Here is a 25,760-nt window from a genome sequence, read left to right as displayed (position 1 = left end):
AATTTTGAAGCTTTAAGTGATATTTAGGAGCATATTAAATTTGTGCAACTTGGCAAATAAGTTCAAAATTAATATTTCCAAATTGTCTTTTGCCCCAATGGGAGCGACCAAATAGCAAAATTGTCATTGGGGTTAATTAAAAAAAATAATTAAGACAGTTGGAAAGTAGAATTTGAAGTTGACCCTTGATGTTTTAGTGGAGAGTGTGGCTCGAGGAATATGGAGGTTCTGTTTGCCATGCAGCCTCACTGTCCTCGTTTTATTATTATGTGCTGTATCATTTGGGTAAATTCTTGGTCAAGTTGGTCAACCTAGCTAGCTAGGGTTTCTTTGGCATCGAGACCTTAAACATTGACTCCGGTGAAACTGGTTTTCATGGTCTAAAGATCCATGAAAATGCAAATTTTATAAAGCCATACCTTAAACAGACCCTTGTTCCCTTCTCGTAACATGTGTTTTAGGGTCGGTGACATGCAAGCTAGAAGCTTGATCTTCTATCCGTAAATATGATGACCTAATATGATCTAGCAAAACCCAAGGAGAAAAAAAAGAAATATTCGTATCTTATAAACTAAGATTTAAGATTTTGTATTAAATCCTAATCATTGCCTAAGAAAATTTTGTATGAAAAGATTATACCAGTTGCTATACTTATATGGTTTGTCAACACTAACAAAAAGAAAAATTCAATACGTACCATTGCGATATGTAACAACTCTGTACAAGTTTGTCGCTTAAACCCTACATTGGTAAAAGATGATGGTCAAATATGACATGCTTAAATAAAAACTATTAAAATTTTACTGTAGTTCTCTTGCTCAGTTAATAACTAGTAACACTATTCTTTTGACCTTATCTAAACCTTTGCCTGTCATAATGCCATGTCAATTTGTTTAGGTTGCAGCTTTGGGTGGTGGATCAGATTGATCGCGCGGGTAGGAGGGTGTGTGTATTGGGGTGCATTAAGGGTCGGGGTACGTATTTGGATGGCTGAGGAGCTGTAATTAGTTGCAAACTATTGACTATAGGTATATAAACAAAAGGAATGGAAAATTCAAGACTTAACTTTCAGGCTGTGAGTTGTATCCAAATGTATTATTTAGATTCATAATTTAATAACATAATCATTTATATAGCAGTATTGTTGAGAGCAAATATCATGTCGGGAAAATAAGTGGTCTTGCATGTGCTTGTAAGGGATTGGTCTACTCCCTATATTGTCAACTCGTTTTAAGGTAGAACCCCAATTCCTTCATAATATCAGAGCAGGTTATCACACGTGTAAATCCCAACGACAACATGTCACTCTGTTTGTGTTGTCCACGTACTAAGCTTGAAACGCCACACGTAATGAGGCGTGTTGAGAGCAAATCTCACATATGGGAAAGCAAGGATGTTATATGTGTTTATAATATATTAAATTACTCTCCTGTTACTCATTAGTTTTACAGTAGAAATCTAATTCTGTCAAGTATAAGTTTTAGAAGAGAACATTTATGTATATTCACTCAGATTTAGAATTGATTCAAATTCCCTTCCCATTTACCTAGAGTAGATGCGGTTCACTACATTATGGGCTGGTTTGGTATTGCTGTGCTTTGAAAAAAAGCTGCTTCTGCTGTGCTGTGAGAATAAGCAGCTGTGAAATAAAGCAGTAAAGTGTTTGGTAAACTTTTTTGTAAAAGTGCTTTTGAAAAAAAAAAGCAGTATTATAGTGTTTGGTAGACTTTTATGTAAAACAGATGTGAAAAAAAGCCAGTTTTTCAAAGCTGGGTTTTGCAGCTTCTTGTTTTTGGCTTTTTTTCACCCAAAACTGTGAAAAAAAGCTGAAGCTGAATGTTTACCAAACACAAAAACAGCTCCCAGCTTTTTTTTATACCAGTTTTTTTCAGAATCACTTCAGTACCAAACCAGGCCTATATACCTTTTCATCTTCTTACAAGCAAGATAAATGACAATTGTAAAAACAAACACGCAATGCAGTTGCCTTTGCTAACCTCAAGTAATTGAAACAAACTGCGATCGATTGTCCGTCCAATCAAAACATCTACAGCTGGAGAAGGGGGTTCATTTTGACTAGGGCACAGCAATTCAGAAGCAAAAAATTCCAGATCACTCGATGAAAGATAATTATATTATTACTGCACTCTGCCAGTGACAGCTATTACTGTCTTCCTTTCTTTTCACTATTGTTTTATTGTCTTCCTTTCTTTTCAATAACAATAATTGTTTATGCAATAAGTTATATGCGCTCACAGGTGAATCAAAAGTGTGACCCGAAAGACATGCATGCATACATGAGGTATGGCCGTGCCTGTAAATACTAATGTTTCCTTTTATCTTTTGTGCGGTCATCAGCTGACAGGTATAACATACAAACAAAACGAAGGAGATAAATTGTCTGCCCTCATGTTTAAATATCTTTTTTATCCTTTTCTATTTATACAATTATGATTAAATTACGTCAATATTTTATATTCATATTATTTTTTATTTGATTATCTTTATAACAAAATCAATATAAAATGTTCTATTGTTTTTTATCTTATTATCTTTATAACAAAATCAATATAAAATATTGACGTAACTTATCCGTGATTGCACAAAATAAAAATAAAAATGAAAAAGGTATCCAAACAAGAAGGTAGACAATCTGCCTCCCAAAACGACACCTACTTCTGAAACGGTAAGCATGGAACATCAAACATTGAGTTGAGATATATCTGTATCTGGAAAAGAACAAATATTAAACCTTGCATGCATGCACACCATCACCATCAACAATACTCATGCATCATCATCAGTTCCCATGCATGGATAATGGATACCAGACACCCTCATCGTCATCACCACTGATCATCAACAACGATACTCATGCATGATCACTGTCATGCATGGAGATAGTGGGGATGAACGACATGGGGTAGGTGCAAACAAATTTAGTCATAGCTTAGCTTTCATTTTAATAAATGTTAAGTCTCGATCTACTCATTAATCTAGGGTTTTATCATTGTTTCACCGAAACATGCATAAGTTACCCTAAATAAACAAGTAAGTTACATATTTTAAGTAGCTTTTACACCAAATGATGGGATTTTTAACACATTACTGGTGACACTTCATGTGGATTTACCTAAATATCCAACCAATCCTTGACCTTTTGGACAGTGTAGTAATGCCAACAAAACAACTATCTAACCTTTTATTTAATGGAAAATTGCATTGCTCCAAGAATTGTGTTACTATCTCATGCACATCATTATAAGATACGAAGTATTTTTGAACAGAAATTTGACGGCATTGCCTTGTAGTTCCAACTTGGCAGTCTTCATACTTTGACCTAATTCAAATGGAAAATGAAAACAAATTTTGTGCTTATTCTTTTAAATTGGTTTGGTGTATAGCTTTATGCCTTGATCCTTAATAATGTCATGCATTGAGTATCATCTGAAAACGAAAAAATAACTACTCACCAAATTAAAAATTAAAAATAGAGATATTGTAAAAAATAGTGTGACAATGAGTTTTAATCGTGTATGGTCCCCTCTATAACAGTTCCCGATATCGGATTATATGCCAAATGTTTCATAAGCTTAGTTAATCTTAAGTCCTATGTCTTAACTTTGTCTCCAATTATTAGGTTTTGCTCCATCCCCATTCCCCACCCTCAGTCAAGGTGGGTATTATACACTCCATTTGAGGTTTACTGTAGTCATTTTACTTTAATTATTTTGTTGTAAGGTTGGGAAACAGTGACTCTGGAAGAGGGAAGAAATATATCCTTTGGAAAACATTAAATTGGGACAAATCCCTTGAGCTGGTGGATTTGTGGGAGGGGTTGGAGGATCCCAAAACCCTAGAAACAGAAGGGAGACTAGGGGGAGGACCCCAAGGCTTCTATTTTTCTAATGTTCGTTTGCTGGGAAATTCTTGAAAAAGGCACCAAGGACCCATCAAACTAAGGAGACCGGGGACACCATGCATGCCCCTCAATCTAAATTTGGGTTAGATATATGATGATGTCCTTTCACTTTCTATTACTGGGTGGGGAATGGGTGGATCTTTGTCTTTTCAGGGTCAATGATCATGTCCCTCTATTTATTTTTTCCCTTTCTTTTTCAAATTTGACCAAAATGTCTTTAATAGGAAAGGATGAATTATCTGATACTTTAAATTTTAAAATCATTAAAATTTGGTTAAAAATACAAAATCAAGATCTAATTGTTAAATTAACTTCCAGAGCACCCTGGATTTTTGTTGGTTGGAGGAATATATACACTTTCTCCTTCCTTTAGTTGTTGAACTGATTATTCTCCACAATATATATATATATATATATATATATTTTTTTTTTTTTATTCTGAATATTTTTTTCCTGTTAGATTTTAGTCATTGTTATATCCTTAACAAAGAATCTAAAGACCAAAAATTCTGAAATATACAATATCCTGAAGCATATTAGAAAATCATAAACTGCAATATGCCAGAAAGTTAACTACAAAAGATCATTTATAATGTACATATGATGTTGATGATAACATAAGTGAAGAATTGCAGATAATGAAACAATGTTGCAGAGAAAGTAATCAGCAAAGAAGAAAGAAGAACAACTCTTGAGAGAGAGAGAGAAGAAGAGAGAAAGCTAGAGTGTAACAAACCGTCCATAATTTTACAATTTTAGTAGTGTTAAAAGCGTGAATTGATGAAAATGCCCTAAAAGCGAGATTTTTTACTTTTGTTGACCGTCCTTTCGCGACATGTATAAGCTACTATTTTAGCATATTCTCGAAGTACTCGACGATACAAACGCATAGGCGCAAACAAGATCGAATTTTGAGCTACAACTAAGATTTTACGGAACTACGAAACTTAAGGGTGTTTTATGAAATTTCAATTTTGGGTATTTTATTGTTTTAATATTTTCTAAACTTTCTGTCCAGTGGGACCCACCCACGTGGAACTTCCCACTCCTTCCTCCAATCCTATGCCCTCTTTTTCCCATTCCTCGGACAAATTTCTTTCACCTCACTATCCCAATGGATGACTACCACCTCACCACTAAACTCTGTCTCCTCTCTTATCTCTCTCAACTCTCTTTTTCTTCTTCCTCGGCAAGCACTGAGAGGGTACAACCACTTGAACCATCACCACTCAGTGGCAAAGCCAGGATTTCTCGAAGGGAGGGGCGAACTTAAAAGAGTGCAAGGTTAAAGAAAAACAGCAACAACTAAATCTTTTTATATAGTAATGTCTTCTATAGTTAATCAATACAAACAAATTACAATTGTTACCGGCGAGGTTTCATGTCATGAAAACGTCGCATAATAGGCTCATTATCAATACAAGCAAACACATCTCTCTCAATGTAAACAATCATGCTATCACTTAACCATTGATCTCCCATTTTGTTACGCAATGGTGTTTTCACAATCTTCATAGCAGAAAAAGCTCTCTACACTGAAGCGGTTGCAATCGGTAACACCAAAGCTAATGTAAGAAGCTTATACACTAACATGTAACTTTCACACCTCTCAGTCTTCACTAACTCTTTTGCAAGATCACTAATTCCTCTCAATGATGAAAACTCTGCATCTTCATATCATGAATATAATTGTCAAGTTGAATTGGAAGATTCATGAGGTCCATATGATCAAAATCTTAAGGATAAAGTTGGGCTAAACGAACAATTTTTGCTTTGTCAAAAGATGCAAAATTATTCACCGGACCCAAACATGCCATACAAAGAAGCAACTTGGTGTTCACCTCATTGAAGCGCTCATTCAATTCCTTTAGTTGCATGTCAAGGACTTGAAAATAGAGGTCCACACGATAGTAATGGAAGTTTGTGATTTTTGAAGCTTTACGCCTTGATTTTCCAGGTACGAAATGCAAATCCCCCATGTTAGGAATGATAATATCATGCTCCTCACAAAACTTTTCTACATCATGAAACAAGTCCCCAAAGTCATCATCTCTCAAAGATTGTAGTCTTTGCTTGCATACTTCCATTAACGTCATCACATTCACAATATCTTGATCTTTCTTTTGCAATGCTTGTGATAACTCATTTGTAATTCCCAATATAAGTCTCATCAAGAAAAGGTGAAATGCAAAATCAAAAGTTTGTATGTATTTGAATAACCTAGTTGCTTCACCGAGATTATCTTGGTTGCGATGACTTTTTATCCACTCAACCACCTTCACCACGGCTTCAAACATAACAATAATACTTACTATAGTACATAATGCGAGTTCCATCGTGTATCACATGGACGCATGAGACTGCCTTCTTGATTTAACCCTTTACCCGTTTCAAGATTACCAAGATCAAGAGCTTTTTGAATTTGTCTTGTTGTTTCTCTCTAAATGCATCACGACGCTTACACGATGATCCAATAAGATTCACCAAACTACTAGCATTGATGAAGAAATTGGCAACATCTTCATTTTCCTTTGCCACAAATACAAGAGCTAGTTGGAGTTGGTGTGCAAAACAATGAATATAAAATGTTTGAAGGTATTTGTTCAAAATCTTTGTTTTAAGACTATTTAACTCACCTCTCATATTACTAGCTCCATCATAGCCTTGTCCTCGTAACTTGGACATACTCAAATTTGTTGTAGCAAACAATCTCTCAATGGCCTCTTCAAGCGAGCTACTAGTTGTAGAGGAAACATGTTGAACACCCAAAAACTTTTCAATTGCTTCTCCTTTTTTGTTCACATAATGCAATACCACTGCTATTTGCCCTTTAGTTGAAGAATCATGTGCTCCATCAACTAAAAGAGAAAAAAAGGCACCTTCCATATCCTTAGAGATTGCATCTATAGTATCACTGGCACAAGCACGAACAAGATCTTTTTGAATATCGGAAGAAGTATACTTAAGATTCTTGGGAGCATCTCAAATACAACCTTCCTAACTTGTTCATTATGCTTGGAAAGAAATTGTATAAGCTCCAAATAATTACTCATATTGCTTGACTTCAATGATTCATCGTGGCCACGAAAAGGCAAACCTTGTCCAAACAACCATCTTGTGCACTCAAGTGAGGCACTCAATAAAGTATGATAATTATTGTGAGCTTCATCGGTGTGCTTAATCACAAATGTTTCAATGTGTTGTTTTTGTGTCATCAAATCTCTAGCTTGTGGTATAGCTTTATTATGAAGACTTCCAACACCCCCCTCATGGACTCGAAGATTTTTGGATCCTTTCTTCCAATTTGTAAACCCTTTCTCAGTGAAGACATCACTTCCAGTGATACCCATTTGATCAAAATCACATTTGAAAAGATAGCAATAACGACAAAATGCAACATCTTTTGATATACTATACTCCAACCACTTAAACTTATCAAACCAACCAATGATAAAACATTGTTTGTCGCTAACTTTTCTTGGCATGATGTGGTCTTTAGGTTGACAAGGATCATTTTGGAGATAGTATCTACGAATTGCTTCACGATAATTACGTGAATAATCAAGCATTCGACGTCTATATGCAGGGTCTACAAAATGGCCTCACTTTGTTGTGACCTACTCGGAATATTCGAAGGAGGACTTCTTGGAATATTTGAAGGAGGAGGAGGAGGACTACTCGGAATATTTGAAGGAGAATGACTACCCGAAATGTTTGAAGGAGGATTTAAGCATTGTTTCTTATAGTATCGTTCCACTATGTAACTGTAAAATGGAAAGAAAAAAAACATTCTTAGACTCTAGACTATACTATAGTATGCTTACTAACTAATCCAACCAACAATTCAATTGATCAATACCAATAAGCATATAAATTATTCGATAAATAAAAATTCAATTCAACTAATCATATGAATAATTGTATACATAATACATTATGTAACAATTCAATTAATTAATCAATAATCAAGAATTCAATTTTTTATTTTTACCCTAAAAAATAATTTCATAATTTCATATCAATAACCATAGAATCATATCAATAACCAATAACCAATGATCATATTAGTGCATTACCATATGATTTTATACCAATTAAACAAAATTCGTTTTAAATAATTAATTAGGGTTAGAGATTATAAATTTAGGAATTAAAAAATTTACCTAAAGAGTGGCTTTGAAGGTTAGAAGCCGGCGGCAGGAGTGGAGAATGGCTGCCTAAGGGCCAAACGGTGGGTGGGTAGACCAGGTGGTGACTGGGATTTTCGTTCCGTTTTCCGCTTCAAATTGGGGAGCAAGGTTGCACTTTTTGATGTTCTGATTAGGGGTTGAAAACGGAATAGGGGACACGCGGTCCCTCCATATATATATATTTTTTTTCCAACTAATCTAAACGGCACCGTTTCTGGTTTTTTTTTTTTTAATTTTTTTTACCAGGACCAAAATGACGTCGTTTTGGCCTGGTTGTTTTAGAAAAAAAAAATGAAAGCTTTGCTGCGAGCAGAGCAGATCCAAACAGATCGGGACGAAGAGCAGTAGCAGAACCAGTGGATTTTCAAGCAAGGGGAGGGGCAAAACCAGCGCTCCAGTCTTGTTTTTCCGACGAGGGGAGTAGCGGCCGCCACTCCTCGCTCTCACGTGGCTTCGCCACTGTCACCACTCGTCGTCTCCAGCGAGCCAAACCTTCAAGCTGCCATCGAATCTTGCCACATCGATGAAGGTTATCAATATTCCAACACAAAACTAGAACCAAGGTTAAAACTCGAACTTTAGAACTTGACCACCATATTTTCCGACAAGGACCTCTCGGATTTTAGTGTGGGTGAGTCTTGAAAATAACCCAAAACTTAGTGGATCGTGTTTTGGTTTGTATTTTTAGCTTTTTCTAAGGTCTTTAGTAGGAGTTTTGGTGCATAAACGACACGGGGGAAAACTCCGTAGTTTTCTGACAAGAGTCCAGCACTGTGTAGGCCATTTCCGAACATTTCCGGTCATGACTTAACACCAGATTGGTATATTTTGATTCCCTAACTCCTGAGCTTTACTTTGGCTTATGAATTTATTTTGTTTGAGAAATGAACATAATGTAGCCCTTTGAAATTTCCTGGCCAAATCTTTCCTCAGAATCCGGCGACCTGCCAGAAAAGAAGAGAAAAAAAAAAAAAACAGCAAAATTAGGGGCCTTAGGCCCAAAGCTCGGCCCAAACCCTTAGCCTAGCCAGGTTCCAATTGGGCTAGAATATTCCTAATATTGTCGTTTTCAAAATTTCTCGGGAACCATCCTAGCCTAATTTCGACGTCCCAAGTCCATTTTTTACACCTATTTAGTGAAATTCCAAAGTTTTAACATAATTGACCACTGGGGCGTCTCAGTTGACTTTTTGTAAAATTTGTCGAGGACCCTCCTTAGCATATTTCGACGCCCTGATTTCAAATCTGCCGTCTATTTTCCAAAATTCAACTATTTTAAGATAGTTCCTTTATTATCCATACTTGTACGAAAACGCATGATTACATTAGTACGTTATAATTACCTAAATGGTTTTGTTTCCAGGTGAAATGCTTCGCAAGGATTCTTGATGCTATGAGGCGGGTTCGACTCGACGACATGATCTTTGAGTGGGTCTTTTCTTTGATATATATATATATATGTGTTAGTTTCCATATATACAATTATTAATAAATTCTCTATGTGATTGCCATAATTAAATTAATGTTCGTAAGAAATGCCTTATTGTTGGGAAATGATCCTACGGGATGCACAGGTAAGCTGACTATAAGGGAATGCCTTAATTATATTTATGGTCATGAATAGTATAATATTGGCTAGAATTGTTGAATGGCTGTGGCATGATTATAGTTATGTTATTTGCTTATCATACATTGTTGCACCTGATGTTAGTGCTTGCCCAGGGCCAGGACTAGTCTTTCACGTGTATGTTCACATCTACACCGCAAGCTCGCCTTGGATCCAAATAGGTGACAGTTCTGTCGTACAGGTTGTAATAGGCAACTCCGACTCGTATGTGACCGGGAATAACGCTAGTCTTCATGTGATTGTAGCACTAGAGCGTATATTATGATTACACCCAGTCTTATCGTACAGGTTGCGTTAGACAACTCTGACTCGTGTGTTAACATAGATTGATGAGCAACCGATATGATATGTTTGCTTAGGCAAGATTATGTGTTATGGCTTGTTATATTTTCATTTACGCAATATTGCGACGTATGGAAATCTTGTGATTTTGCAGTCTACGGTAGGTATTTTCATACTATACATATTTTGGAAACTATACTTGTTTTACGGCAAGAGGTTATAACATTTTCAAAAGGTTTTTATAAAACTTTATTTTTAGGCCCACTTACCCTTTTTTTTTGCCCCTCCAGGTTTTAGTAGCTGAGCTTTCTTATCAATGAGGATTCTTAGCAAATATTGGTGTAGACGATTACCTTCAATGGTATAATTCTCACCCTATCTTACTGTACTGTACTGTACTTATGCTCTAACATCACGTGTGAAATGAGTTCATTCCCATTCACAAGCGCACTCTTATATTTAGGCACTTTTAGGTTTAAATTTATTCACATATTCCACCGTATTACACTTTATGACTTTGTCACCTTCCAGGTGTTGGTTAGCACAGCTCGATTCAGAGTCCAAATAGACATTCTAGGTTAAGGTGTGTTATAGAGAGAGAGAAAGAATGTGAATTGTATTTCTGTATTACTTAATCGAAATGATCAGTTATTACATTGTTTGTATAGCCACACATGGCTTACACTGTAAGATATCTATTTTAACAGAACTAACTACATAACAACCTTTTGATAATAGAGTTAACAAACTAACAGCTACTAATAGCTTTCTTAACAGTCACTTAATAGCTTACATCTTCTTACATAATTCATCATCCCCCCTCAATGACAACTGGATTTCCCAGCTTGAGATTAAAACAATGCTTGACAAAAGTAGGACTGTGAAGACCTTTGGTGAGCACATCAGTTGTTTGTTCATCAGTTGGAACATATGTGACTTCCAAATCTCCTTATTGAACCCTTTCTCGAATGAAATTGTAATATGTATCCAGATGTTTAATTCTTGAATGAAACACCGGATTTTCACTTAATGCAATGGCTGACATGTTGTCACAAAATATCACAGGTGGATTAGGTAGAAAAACCTCAAAGTCTTTCAAAATATTCCTCACCCAAGCAATATCAGAAGCTTTATGTGCAAGAGCTTTATATTCAGCCTCAGTAGAGCTTCCGAAAACTGAGTTTTGCTTCTTAGATTGCCAATAAATAGGGTTGTTACCAAGGAACACAACATATCCAGTCACTAACCTCCTTGTAGTAAGATCAACAACCTAATCCCAATCAGAAAACGCACTGAGACATGGTTCTGCAATGGCTGAATAGTCAATACCAGTTTGAATTGTACCCTAAAAATACCTTATAATGTGTTTTACTGCCCCAAGGTGTATATCAGTTGGACTTGTCATATATTGGCATACAAAGTTTACTGCAAAAGCAAAATCTGGCCTAGTAAAGGTCAACTACTGCAATGATCAAACTAAACTTCTATAAAGACTGGGATCTGCAAGTAGTGTTCCTTCTGTTATCAATAATGAACTGTGAGCTTTGAAAGGAGTTGGAGTAGGCTTGCATGAATCTATTCCTGCTTTGTGAATGAGATCTTTGATATATTTAGCCTGATTCACAAATATGTCTCCATTGTCCTAATATTGAACCTACAATCCTAGAAAATATGGCAACTTTCCTAGATCCTTCAAGTAACAAACTTCAGACAATTCCTTGATCATTAATTGAATTGTTGCAGGATTAGATCCAATCAAGATTATGTCATCAACATAGAGTAAAAGAACGACAATATCTAAGTGATCACTCATTCTTTGTAAACAGACTTGTATCAGACAATGAGGCAGTGAATCCCATAGCAAGGAAATAACTTATGAATTTTGAATTCTAGGCCCTTGGTGCCTGCTTTAGACCATATAAAGATTTTATAAGTTTGCATACATGTGTTGGATGTTGTGGATCAACAAATCCCTGAGGTTGTTTCATAAAAATCTCATCCTGCAAATCTCCATGCAGAAATGCATTTTTAATGTCCAATTGTTTCAATTCCTAGTGATTCATTGCAGCCAATGCTAAAATAATTCTCACAGTTGTATGTCTAACAACAGGACTAAATGTTTTAGAATAATCTACTCCATGCTTATGAGAAAAACTTTAAGTAATCAACCTAGCTTTGTATCTAAACACACTGCCATTTGGATTCTTTTTCACTTTGTACACCCATTTGCTTCCCACAATTGACCTATTTGAAGGTGATGGAACAAGACTCCATGTTCCCTGAGCTTGAAGAGAATCATACTCCTCTTACATGGCTTGTTGGCATTGAGGTATACTAGAAGCTTTTCTAAATGAAGAAGGTTTTGTGCAGTCACTTATTTCAGTAACAAATGAGAAGCCATTAGAGAATGGCTCATCTTCAGCAATTTGTAAAGATTGTAACTCAGGCAATGTAGCCAAATAAGTTGCATAATTTTTCTTTATAATAGTTCCACTCTTTAATCTTGTTACCATTTGATGATGAGAATTTGAATTTGAAACTGAAGAATTGATATTTACATCAGTAGAATTTGAAGATATGGGAAGAAGTACCTCAAGATTTGAGTCATGATGGACAGGCAACAAGGGTTATATATATGTTATTGTAGTGAAGTGATGGTGATGGGGATGAATATCTGACATTAATAATGATCTAGATACTGATATTAGTATACTGCAATTCACCTTCTATTATAGACATGGAACTAGAATCCTGATTTTGAACTGTACTGATTACTGATTGAGACTAATGTACACTTGGAATTGGCATTTGTATCATAAAAGGAACTTCTTTATTAGAAACTGAATTACACTGATTACTGTTCTGTGGCTTTACTGTAGACTTATATGGAAATGCTTCTTCATCATGTATAACATGTCTTGACACAATCAATCTTCCAGTTTGTTTCTCATAGCAAATCACCCCCTTATAACCAATGAAAAATCCCAGAAATATGAGTGGATCTAGGTTGAAAGTTTGTTACTATTGAATGATCTTAAGAATGGATACACTGCAGTCCCAAATATCTTGAATTGTTGAACTTCAGGATTATGACCAAATACATACTGATATGGAGATTTCATATTTAGCACCTTGCATGGCATTCTATTAATTAACAAAATAGCATATGCACATGCATGATACCAAAACTTTGGAGATAGATTGGCTTGAGACATTAATGTAACTGCAGTTTCCACAACATGCCTATGTTTCCTCTCAGCAAGCCCATTTTGCTATGGGGTGTGAGGGCAAGAAATCATATGAGTAATACCCTTGCTTGCTAAGAAATCAACAAATGCTTTGCTCATGTATTCACCTCCACCATCATATTACAAACATTTTAAAGTGGCATTAAACTGATTCAACACAAAAGCTTGAAACTTGACAAAAATTGAGAAAGCATCTGATTTATTTGTCATGGGAAATATCCACTTGAACCTTGAATACTCATCTACAAAGTTTATGTAGTATCTATGACCTTGTACAGATTGACTTGGAGAACGACCTCATACATCACTATGTATTTTCTTAAATAGATAACTAGCTCTATGTTGTCTAACATGAAATGGTTGCCTACTCATCTTTCCTTGAATACAAGAAGAACATACGGTTGGACATGTATCTATACTAATAGATATATTTGCAGTCTTCAACATAGCTTGTAAAACCTCATATGAAGGGTGTCCAAATCATTGATGCCAAACTAAAGTACTGACCTTCTTTCCAATGAATGCAACACATCTACTCAACCTTTCAGCAAATGAATCTGAAAATGTTTTGACTGGAATTCTGAACAGATCCCCATCATCATTCATTCCTTGGTATAAAATCTCCCTCGTGGCCTTGTCCGTATGAAAAACATCACATCATCACATATGAACCAACAACCATTATTCTTGCATAGTTTCTTAACAGATAATAAGTTGACAGTTATCATTGGCACATGTAAAATATTTTTCAATATTAAAGAGTGGTTTGAAGAAGTAGTAATGGCTGAGGAACCAATGCTCAACTATCAAACCTTTACCATTGCCTATAATGATCTTCTCATCTTCGTTGCATGGTGCAGATTGATTCAAGTTGATAGCATTGGCAGTTATGTAGTATGTTGCACCAGTGTCCAGAATCCAAGTTTTAGCAGCATTAAAACCATTGTCATTGACTACATTGGTATTTGATTGCCTCATGTTGGTCTGTGCAGATAAAGCAATAAGAGAAGGTGCTGATGGATTACCTTGATAAGAGAAATTGTTCTCATGACAGCACTCAAGTGCAATATGGCCCTTTTTTCCACAAATTTGATAGGTCATAAAACCTGAATATTGTCCATTGTTGTCAGCTCTATGATAACAGTTTGGAGTAGTGTGCCCCCTCCTTGAACAAATTTAACACTCGGGTGAGCTAGCATTCTTGTAGTTAGTATTGCCATTTTAAGATCCTTCTTGAACAAATTGTTACCAGAGAATTGAGAACTTTTTCCATTTCCAGAGAATGAATTATTTCTAGATCTATTTGAGAAATTTCCAGAAAAAGACTTAGAGTTGTTATTCCCAGAAAAATTGGCTCCATTGCTCCCATTAAACTTTTTGTTATTGCTTGAGAAATTACCTCTTTGTTGAAATTTGTTCCCAGTGCTCACCAGATCCTCCTTGGAAGTTTGAGCCATTGTTATACCCTTGTGAATTTGAACTCTCTTCATGCTCATAATTCTGATGTCCTCCTTGAAATCTGCTGGAACTTGCCCCATTTCCTTGCACATACATGGCAGACATGGAATTGGATAAAGATTGCATTCTTAACTCAATGCTAGCTTCTACACCCAACAAGTGTGCTCTGAAATCTTTAAGTGACATCGTAGAGTCCCTTGCAAGAATCACTGTCTTGATTACCTCAAAATTAGTAGGCAATCCAGATAAGACAGCAATAATATAATCATTATCTGATATATTTTCACCAGCATAAATTAACTGATCTTTAATCCCCTTAAGTCTGAGCATGAACTTGTCCACATAATCTCCTCATTTCTGTGTAGTGTGGAATTATGTGTTCAGTTGATTCACATGAACCATTGATAGTGATGCAAATCTTTCTCATAAGCAGTTCCAGGCTTCTTGTGAACTCTTACATCCAATGACATGCTCCATAGCATCATCGGAAAGAGTAGCGATAAGCAAGATCCTTCTTCACCCAATCTTTATAAGCCGTAGTAATTTCCTTGGTAATTCCAGTCACTATATTGATCACATACTTCGGTGGACATGGTGAATCTCCAGTAAAGAAATCGAACATATCATAACCTCTTAAAACAGATTGAAATTGAAAGCTCCACTTCACAAAATTACCATCTTGAAGCATAACTGTAAGCATTCCTAGCAACCCCTTAATTTTCACAGACTCAGACATTATGATATTTCAAGAATCTTTAAACAAACTGCAAATCATATCCAGCACCCAATTGAACCCAAGATTTATCAGATAATACACTTTGGCTATTGGCCTTATAAAAGTGCAACAATCCAGAATTTATCGAACTCTTCAGAGAAAAATTTCTATCGGCCTTATCCAACTCTCTACTTTACATACTTAATCTTGGCTATCGGCCTTATAAAAAACTCACTACTTCAAAGACTTAATCTTGGCTAGCGGCCTTGAATTTTAAGCAATAACTCATGAAATCTTTCACTTATACATTGATACAAACAGGTGATGTGCATTGTAGAAACCAAAAAACAAAAGAACCTGATGGTAGTCGAAATCTTAACCCAAATCACAAAAAAGCACAAATCTTGCTCGAAGAACTTCAAAGAACCCATCGGAAGACCAGCACAGAAGACCTTCTGGTGATTGATACCATGATAACAGAAGTGAAGAATTGTAGAGAATGTAACAATGTTGCAGAGAAAGTAATAATCAGCAAAGAAGAAAGAAGAACAACTCTTGAGAGAGAGAGAGAGAAGAAGAGAGAAACCTAGAGAGAGAATGTGAATTATATTACTACATTTTTATATGGCCACACATGGCTTACACTCTAAGATATCTATTTTAACAGAACTAACTACCTAACAACCTTTTGATAACAGAGTTAACAAACTAACAGCTACTAACAGCTTTCTTAACAGTCACTTAACAGCTTACATCATCTTACATGATATACGTCTTCTGGTATCTCAATTTGGAAGAGTGACGTTTGGTTTTGTTAAGTGGTGTGGAAATGCTGCTGCGCATGTCGTGGCCTCATATGGAAGTGCTTTTCGTTGGGATGCAATTGGGTCGGTGTTTTTATTTAATATTCTTGCTCTAGATGTAAACGTTTCTATTAGAATCTAATAAAGTTTACCTTTGACCAAAAAAAAAAAAAAAATCTACATCATTCATCAGTTGAATGAGTATACATATTCAATACAGATCATAAACATGTTAACTGGAGGGTATTGAAGAAAGGCCATTGAACCTGAAGTAGACGTGCGATCATATGCAAATTACACCTTATATAAATTGGACTACAATATTAGTTCGCTCTGCATGTATATAGGGCAACACTACACTGAACACACATACTATATGGTTCTAGATAAAATGATTCCCAGTTAACAACTGTAAGAATGCATGCGCAAGCGAACTGATTGCAATGAATACGAACATATATATATATATATATATATATATATATATATGGGTCAAGAAGTATTTTATGGAAGCAGTTTCACCAAATGACAAGGATGACCATTAATTATGTTGCATAATCGAAAGCAAAATATTCATTTAGCCTACGTAACGAATTAATTTGCTTCTTCCAGGTTGCAGGTACCTGAAATAGACGTGCAATCATACGCAAATTAATACGAATATATAAATTGGACTACAATACTATATGGTTCTAGATAAAATGATTCCCAGTTAACAACTATAAGAATGCAAAAATTAGAGTAAATAAATATCTTTGGTACAAGAGTAGGAGCAAGACATTGGCAGTTTGATAGGTGCAAAAATTAAATTTTTTTTGGAAAAAATAATGATGATAAGTTGAGAAATAACCGTACAAGTGAGAAGGTTTACGTAAAAACGATACTAGCATATGTCCCACACCTTGTAAGTGAAAATATTTTTTATTTTTATTTTAAAATGGGAAGGAGAAAGGGAGAAAAAAGGAAAGTGGATTAGAGAGAGAAGTTATATATATATATATATATATATATTGACCTTGAATATGATGATCTAAATGTCATATGATGGTTTATTAGTATGTACAAATGTTAATATGATGGTTTAATACGTATATGATCCATCTGCCACTTAATATTACGGTTTATTGGTATTTCTCTTCACTTATAAATGAGAAGTATTAGGTTCAATTCTTGCCTAAGAAGAATTTAAACCATATTATTGCTAAATCCATTGCGATGCTAAACCTACCCCTTCCTTTTAGAGTAGATAATATGATTTGTTTTTAAAAATAAAAATACATATACGATCCGAGCAAAACCTTTTCGAAATGGAGACACTACATGAATAGAAAAACCCTAGCCTCCAGACAGGAGCGAAGCTATAAAACAGAGGCAAAGGAGACACTACAAGTAATATAAAGAATTTTTTTCTAGTAAACAGAAAATTTTAATTGACCCATAAAAATGCACCAAAAACGAAACAAAACAAGTTAAACATAAATACTAGCAAGTAACACGCAGTTAACACAATAACATTAAGCTTATGTAGGGTAAGAGATTTCGAAGGCCCCGAGAGTTTGAGACCAAGTTATTAAGAAATATATTACAAATTAATAGATGGAAGGGACTATGAATGTCCTTCATGGGTATTACAAAGACATGTTAGAGAAATTTGCAAATGAAAAACGAAGTGCAGTGGGCAAATGAAGAAATACCTACAAAAGAAAGTTTGAACCGTTTGGGACATATGACGTGCTCATGGTTGTGTAATTGTTAAGGAGTATGAACTAAAATTATTGTTTAATGGAGTCTAACTCAACAAATCATGGCCATCCATCAAGCAACTTAAGAGTTGTATAAAAAAATTAAAAAAATTAAAAGATGAATTTATGAGAGTTCACTACCAGAATAAAAACTGATCATAAACTATTGCAAAACAACAATCAAATATTGGCACAAAGTGGTGTCCTTGTAAGGGGTCAACCAAGTAAGGAGCAGAGGTTACAAAGTGGAGTAAAAGATTGTCTTGACGAATTTAGGGCGAGAAAGGTTGAGACGCATGTGCCCCCCTCTAGTGCTTCTTCAGTTTCCCCTGCCTCCAAAGAGCCAAGAAAAGTGACCATAAAGCTTAAGTTGGTACTCCTCTCCTTTCCTCCTTTTCCTTTTTCTAGTTGTTACTCCTTTTGAGTTACTCCATTGTGGTGACTAAGATTTGGTATATGTCATGCTTATCTAAGTTTCTCCATAACTTTTTTAATCCAATCCTTCTAGAAAAATTCTTCGTCTTAATTTTAGTCTAAACTAGAAATTATAGACATGTTATACCTATGCACACACTTAATAAAATTTTGAAAATAAAATTTGCAAAAAGCGAAAATAAAAAAGGGTAGCTAAAGCTTTTTTATAACAAACCACAAACGACTTTTTTGCTAAAGAAGTTGTTCATATCTTTAGCAACATTTTCTTAATAACTATTTCGTCACTAAAAGTTTATTTTATTTGAAAGAAAAATATAGAAGAAAAAATAAGGTCAACTGATATGATTACTTGACTGTGAGGCTTTGATAAAAACAATAAAATTATTTTGTGATTAATTTATTGCCCATAACTTTTATTTTGATTCTTTTTCTTTAGTTTTATTGACATCGTTAATTTGATTTTTTTTTTTTTTTTCATCCTCTTTAAATTGACAGAGAGTTTTGCTAATAAGTAAGAAAATGGAGAATTCAAACTCAGAATGCAGTAAGTTGAGAAATGCCCCATCCAACATGGCAATCTACACACTTGAAAATATTGTAAATACATATCCCTTTTTCGGACGGACAAAAAGGAGCAATAGAATGGCTGATTTCCAAGACTCATTCAATTTACTTGAACCAAACATCACCAGTTCAAAGTGTGCGCTAGGTAAATTTTCAGCCAGAATTGGTCAAGAGACTGCTTACTTCAAAAGAGGGTAGGCAAGTATATCATCAGATTACACAGTCCAGCCTGAAATCAGATTACAAATGCATACACCGGTTTGAGGCACACATGACAAGTAAAACAAGCAAGTCCCGCAGAAATCTAACAAGTAAAAATTGGAAGTACAACGGTAAAAATGAACCAAAAAGAAGGGAATACAACTGGCAGTCTTATAACAACGCAAACGCTGGTAACCCTACATCTGAATTCAACCACCGCAATAAAAACTGAGGTAAGATTACAGAGGGAGGGCTCGACTGAGTACAAAACAGAGCATGATTCGACAAGCATCTAGAACTCAATCTACTGGGCGCGAGTTCTGCTGCTTTCTGCATTTCTGATCGGGTAGAAATAAGGATGGGCCTGCATCACGTAGATAACGTTATTTATGTCATTTCAACACAACGAGCATAGTGCCCATGCTACAGATATTAAGAATCCCAGACTGTTCAAAGCATGGCCGCCCTCGAAAAAGTCCTAAAGTTCTTTCCCAGTAATGAGCATAGTGCCCGTGTTCTGGACTAGCTCTTTCAAAGTGGGGAGTCTGAACTTATTTGTATGAACTGTTCCAACTTGGTACAGCATTACTCTTTCCTCACATGCTTGGTAGACGGGGAAAGAGCTGTAACATTATAATTGTCTTTGCCCAGTGATGGACAGGAAAAGCATCTCAAAGAGTGATGCTACCTTCAAATGACAAGCAATTACGGAACCAATAGAAATTATAAGCTTCTTTCGTTTTCTCTTTTGGTTGGAGGAAAAGATATAAATCTGTTAGCCACACAAACACCAAAAGATTATGCTCTTCATCCCACTGCCAAAATACCTTTTGGTGTAAACTATGGCTACCAAAAGAAAAAAGAAAAAAGTTCTAAATAAATTCTATTTGTTTGGTAATAGCTTGTCATTGGAAGAACGTAGTACCTCTTCAAATGAATTCCTGTCCAATTCCTGTCCATTAATGTGAAGGAAACATTATAGCTTCAGTTCCAACTATCTCTCATATGAGGAAGAAGTGATAGTGTAACAATTTGGAATGTAAACACAAACAAATTTCTGACTCCCTGTAACGAGTAGAAACAGCCAACTCCAAATCTGCAAGCTAACTGAATGTAGGCCCTGTGGGGCAGAGACCATGCAGCACTAGCCCCTACTTAAGGGCCGTGCTTTGAATAGTCTAGGTTGAGGAAGAACTAGGATTTTACCATTGCTTCTTTTGCAGTTGGTCTTTCCTGGTGATCATAGTGCAACAACTTGTCTACAAAGTCAAGCGCCTAGAGAAAAAGGCACCAGAAGAAATTTAGACTACGGAATACTTAATACAAGTAGTATTAAACACAATGACAAGAATTTACCTCAGGAACCGCTAAGTGCTGATTATCAACATTAATGAATTTTGTCCATGGTTTCCTGCTATGCCTACATCAGAAAGTTTTTTTAAAAAAAAAAAAAAAACAAAAACAAAAAACAAAAGTCGGCATTGCTGGTAATAGAGGAATAAAAAACAAACAATGAAAAATACCACCTACCTCCCAACTAGGGCTGCAAGGTGTGGGTCTAATTCTATGTGGTACTTGTGCAGATAAGCATTTAATTCATCTGTCCCAAGCACCTGTTGCAGTAGAAAATGCCAAGACTTAAATTAGATTTCAATTGCTTTTTCTTCTTTTTGAAAACAATAGTAAATATGATACAGATAATAGCGCACACACATTTGTTACACGAATTGAAATACTCCAAAACATACACAACACAAAAATCTTTTTGACAGAATAGAGCATATGACTAAAACTATTTTCAGTGTAATAAATACAACAACAAAAGACAGAACTGAACTCTCTTATAAGAATGAATACCTTTGCTATTTTGACTAGCTGATCATAGTTATCATGCCCATAGAAGAATGGCTCCTTACGAAATATCTGTACAGCACAAGGCTCAAGAATAAGCATCAGAAGAGAGCATCACATACTTTGACATGGTATCAAATTTTGAACCTCCTTGCCATCTGCCACCCATGGATAAATAGGCAAGCAGATCAAGATACACTGTCCATGGATACTAAGAAGAAGAAAAAGTTTATCCAGCACACCTAAAATACTCATTTTGGGACACAAAAAACTGTTTCTGATATTTAAGCACCCCCCAGCAGATGCACAAGTGTCAGTTATCACGGGGTGATACTGGGCAGGGGGATGACCAGGATACACAACACTTGATATTTCCCGGCCAAAATACCAGCATAAACATAGTCAGAGGAGGAGTATCTGATATATATAACTTAATAGTTAATAAAACAGAAAGATGGGAATGCTCACCATTCCAGCAAACATACAACCGAGACTCCACAAATCTAAAGAATAATCATAATCTTGCAAATCAACAAGAAGCTCAGGACCTTTGAAATACCTGCAATCAAATGTGAATGGGGAAAGAGCATAAGACAAATTTGAAGAAAATTTGTAGAAACCAAATTTAAAGCAAAAAGGTCTCTCAATGCTCATTTACATTAAGTTGTCGTCAAACTATAAACATGAAACAAGACTCTTGATGCTAATGGCAGGTAGCTAATGAAAACTCAATTTAAAGCATTATGTTGCACATCTAATACAAAGTATAGACTAAAAAGTGTCCCCTTCATCATGCATTATTTGCTTCTTTACTATTGCTCCTCTGTTCCCAAATAAATCGCAGGTATGATTTTGCACTATTGTTATACATGTTGCATACCACATCCATCCTAGTCCAGAATACCACCTCAAGTCAGTTAACTTTCAACCCCTCCTTTGTAAAAGAAACGTAATAACAACTTAATTTCTTATCGATGATAATCCAACTCCTGGTTACATTTCAGCATATATAACTTTACATCATCGTGTGCTTCAGAAATTTACAAAGTGCAACATTTTTCAGGCATCTCAAAAACCATAACACATTAGTTTTCAGCATGAGATCCATGATTAATGATTTCCTGTAGTCTGTATTTAAAGTATGCACATAATGTCTTATCATAGCCAAACAAAGAATTGAACAGTTTCTTTGCAAATTGAATGAAGCCCATAAGGGCATTGAGGCACATGGTTTCAAACATAGTAAGCCCACAATAAAATTAATAAAGTTATGAAAGTTTCAGCTAACATAACAATATATGGAACGCGAAAAATCTTATTGTGTTTTGTGAAGTAGAAGATCAAATGAAAATAACCTTGAAGCAACCCGAACATTATATTCCTTCTCAGGATGATAAAACTCGGCAAGGCCCCAATCAATAAGGCGAAGCTTACGCTGCTCATGATCAATCATAACATTATGGGGCTTCACATCTCGATGCATAATACCTTGTGAGTGGCAATAATCCAAAGCCTACAAGGAGATCAGTAAAAGACCGAGTTAGCAGATCTTACAAGCTGGAACTTTACCCTTGAGCTAGAAAATGAAAGTGCACACTTTAAGCATTGAGCACAGAACATAAAACTGCATCAATAACAACCTGGCTCTTGTTTCCAATTGGTTCAACCAGAAACTGAAAAATAATTAACAGAGATCACAAGAGACCTCCAAAATTTAAATTTCAAGATTGTATAGAATTAAGGCCCAATTGCCTCAAGTATGAAGAGATGAATCTTCCCTTCCTTCTTTTTCTATGGTTGTGTCCTATATAACTCCTGTGAGTTGAGCTGTTCAGTGTCCATTAATAGAAAGGATAACTGAGAAATAAGCATCTGAATGAACTTCTCCTTTAGTATAAGGACAGTGGATTTCAAGATCCAACATAAAGTTCACCAATAAAAAATCCAACATAAAGAACACTTAACAAAGAAGATTAAAAAAGGATGCTGCCTATATCTGAGTCCTACAGGTGGCTCAACCACGACTGCTAAGTAGTAAAACCATAACCGATCAGCATGCTGTTACCATATACTCACATAATCACAAGCAGAAATGTAAACCACATCATGCAAATTTCATTGAGACTCTTTAGTGTTACTCACTTTGAAGACAATATGCTTTCTCCTGGCTTATTGGGATCATCTACCTCTGTCAATATTTTCTTCCACCCAAATTTGTGGGTGGAGATTAGGGATGGGTATAATCTCATGAACCCAAAGTGCCAGAGTGCAAAGCCCTGCCCTAATGTGGCGGATTTGGGGGAATAAATAGCAATCGAACTGGGGGTGAGATTTCACCTCACATTCAGGGTGAGGATAGAGATGGCAATCCCCGAATCACATATGCTAATTCCAATGTTTAACTTTTTCTATTTTATGATGTTATATAGTCATACAAATATTGTGTGTAAAGTGAACTATATTTTGTTATGGTTGTAACAATGTATTTCATTTTTATGATCTAATAGCCAAAATATTATTTTTTAAGGAAAGGGTAGCAGTGAAGAGGGACTACTAATCTCGTGGGGCAGGGTGGGGAATCTCTGTATTCTTTAAGGAAACAAGGCAAGTGTGGGGATAAGGATTGAGAATGGAAATAGAGATGCCTAAGCTAGACCATCCCACCTGTTTCCATCCTTGGTGGAGATGCATAAAGGTAAGCATAGTACCTAGGCCATTCCCCAAAAGAACATAAACTACGTGGCAGTCAAGCCAAATAAATCCTTGATCCATACTACAACCCAAAATTATTTCCCATTACCACAAGTTTGCCTGTAATTAAATTCTTCACAAGGTTCACACTTCAGTTATGAAATTGTTTTTTTTTCCCCAGTGTAAAGTGAGAAACAAAAATTGCATAGAAGAAATATGCAGTGAAGCTTCTAGTCCCAACCATCACCACAAACCCCAAAGAGAAAGAAATCGACCTTTTTTAGGCCTTGAAAAGAAACTGACCTTTCAAACCTTGCAAACGTAAACAATTAACTCAGTTTAATTATCACCTCTTTATGGACACATAATCCATGCTTATTCTAAGGGAGTTAAAGTCTCACAACTCATCATTTTAGGAACTGCTGAACCAGAATAGCAAGCTTACCTTGAGAAGTTCATAGATGTAATATCGTATGTCAAAGTCTGAGAGTGTCGGATAAAGGACTTTAAAATCTGTATTATTCACATATTCGAATATAAGACTAGGGGTCTTAGATTGCTGATCTCTGACAATATCAAGCAACTTCACAATATTTGGCCCCCCACAGAGATTCTGCAATATTTTTATCTCCCTCTTAATCTGCATTTCGAACCAAACAGAAAAGTAAGCATCACCAAAGTGATTCAATACAAAGCTCTTGTACAGAAGAAAACTTTTACTTCATATGCCAGGGGCAGTCAAAATTGTTTCTTGGGGTTGGTTAAACCTCCAAATTAAAGATCTTTTTCAGTTTCCAGTGAATAGGTTGCACCAACACTTCAGGAAAAAAAATCATGATAGGATTTCACTCAAACTATTCCAATACACTATCCTTATTCATTAAGTATCTAACAAATGAAAGAACACTAACTTTCCACTCAAGGTAACTTAATTCTATGAGAACATCAGCCGTATACAAGTACATAATCCGCAATTACATGAAATATTAATCCGGCATACACGATAACAAGAACGAAACAAATAGAATTACCCAACTGATAAGAACAACAAAATATCAAACAGGTAAAAGCAACGCAATTCAGAACTTACCTTCTTCTTTTTAACAGGTTTGAGAATCTTGATAATACATTTTTCGTTATTGGTACAGTGAACCCCTTCAAACACTTCACTGTACTTTCCTCTCCCAACCTTCTTCACCACCTCGTAATCATCCTGCTCCCTGTACATTAATCACAATTAATTCAAAAAAGCAAAAACATTTCTCCATCAAAATTCAATTTTCCCACCAGCCCAAACCAGATTTTCCTCCATTTTCTCACAATCCAAACAAGAAGAAGAGAATTTCATCAGTTTATTACCCCCATTGGACGGCGAGGGACTCGTAGTCCCAGTAGTCCTTGGGTCGGATGACGTTGACATCGGCGTAAGTCCTAGCCTTGGAGGCGGCGCCAGGGCGGCGAATCGATTTACAGATCTTCTGCGCCAGGGTTTCGTGATAAGGATGAAGCGGCCTCGGGGGGCGGTGAAAGGTCGTTTGGCGGTGAGGGAGAGGAGTTGCTGAGGATGCGATGCAGCGGACTAGAGGCGGCGGGGAAGGGTGGAAGTGGTGGGAGGAGAAGGAGAGAGGAGACGGCGGAGGGTGCCGGCGCGCGAGGAAGAGAGAGAGAAGGTTGTGGTGGTAGGAGACGGTGAATTCCAAGGAGGGCCTTATGGCCATCAATCAAATCGCCCAATACAAAAAGTAGCAGAAGGACCGATGCCCCAGTCCCTCTCTCTCTATATCCCTTTCTCTCTCATTGTTCCATTTTTGTTTATTCTTTTATAATTTTTTAAATTTTTTTAAGAATAATATTTGATAATCAAAGATGAGTATGAACTCTTATTCAAAATTCTTTATATTTTAATTACAAAACTTGGTACTTATGATCAAAACCGTTCATACTATAAGTCAGTAAAGATCATCTCTGCAAAAAATGAATTAAAACTAAGGTCGTTTAGTCAATCTAGCAAATTCATAAAAAGTTCGTAAT

At 35.8% G+C, this 25,760-nt stretch overlaps 2 protein-coding genes across 2 annotated transcripts; both read right to left on the bottom strand.

Annotated features, from left to right (window-relative positions):
- Positions 1 to 5,452: 5,452 nt before the first annotated feature.
- LOC137747856 (uncharacterized) lies at positions 5,453 to 7,272 on the bottom strand. Its single transcript, XM_068487997.1, has 4 exons — positions 6,972 to 7,272; positions 6,559 to 6,858; positions 6,385 to 6,471; positions 5,453 to 5,592 (listed from the first exon to the last, which is right to left on the bottom strand). The coding sequence occupies exons 1-4, from the start codon at positions 7,270 to 7,272 to the stop codon at positions 5,453 to 5,455; spliced, it is 828 nt and encodes a 275-aa protein (XP_068344098.1).
- An 11,944-nt stretch (positions 7,273 to 19,216) lies between these two features.
- On the bottom strand, positions 19,217 to 25,505 carry LOC137747889 (casein kinase II subunit alpha-2-like). The gene is made up of 10 exons (XM_068488022.1): positions 25,089 to 25,505; positions 24,820 to 24,949; positions 24,175 to 24,369; positions 22,394 to 22,551; positions 21,507 to 21,597; positions 21,045 to 21,110; positions 20,718 to 20,800; positions 20,544 to 20,607; positions 20,394 to 20,462; positions 19,217 to 19,551 (listed from the first exon to the last, which is right to left on the bottom strand). The coding sequence occupies exons 1-10, from the start codon at positions 25,445 to 25,447 to the stop codon at positions 19,492 to 19,494; spliced, it is 1,275 nt and encodes a 424-aa protein (XP_068344123.1). The 5' UTR covers positions 25,448 to 25,505; the 3' UTR covers positions 19,217 to 19,491.
- Between the last annotated feature and the right edge of the window lie 255 nt (positions 25,506 to 25,760).

This window comes from Pyrus communis, chromosome 10 (assembly GCF_963583255.1).
Source record: "Pyrus communis chromosome 10, drPyrComm1.1, whole genome shotgun sequence".
NCBI lineage: Eukaryota > Viridiplantae > Streptophyta > Magnoliopsida > Rosales > Rosaceae > Pyrus > Pyrus communis.
The sequence above is the reverse complement of the archived record's forward strand: the minus strand, read 5'-3'. Positions and strand labels throughout refer to the sequence as shown.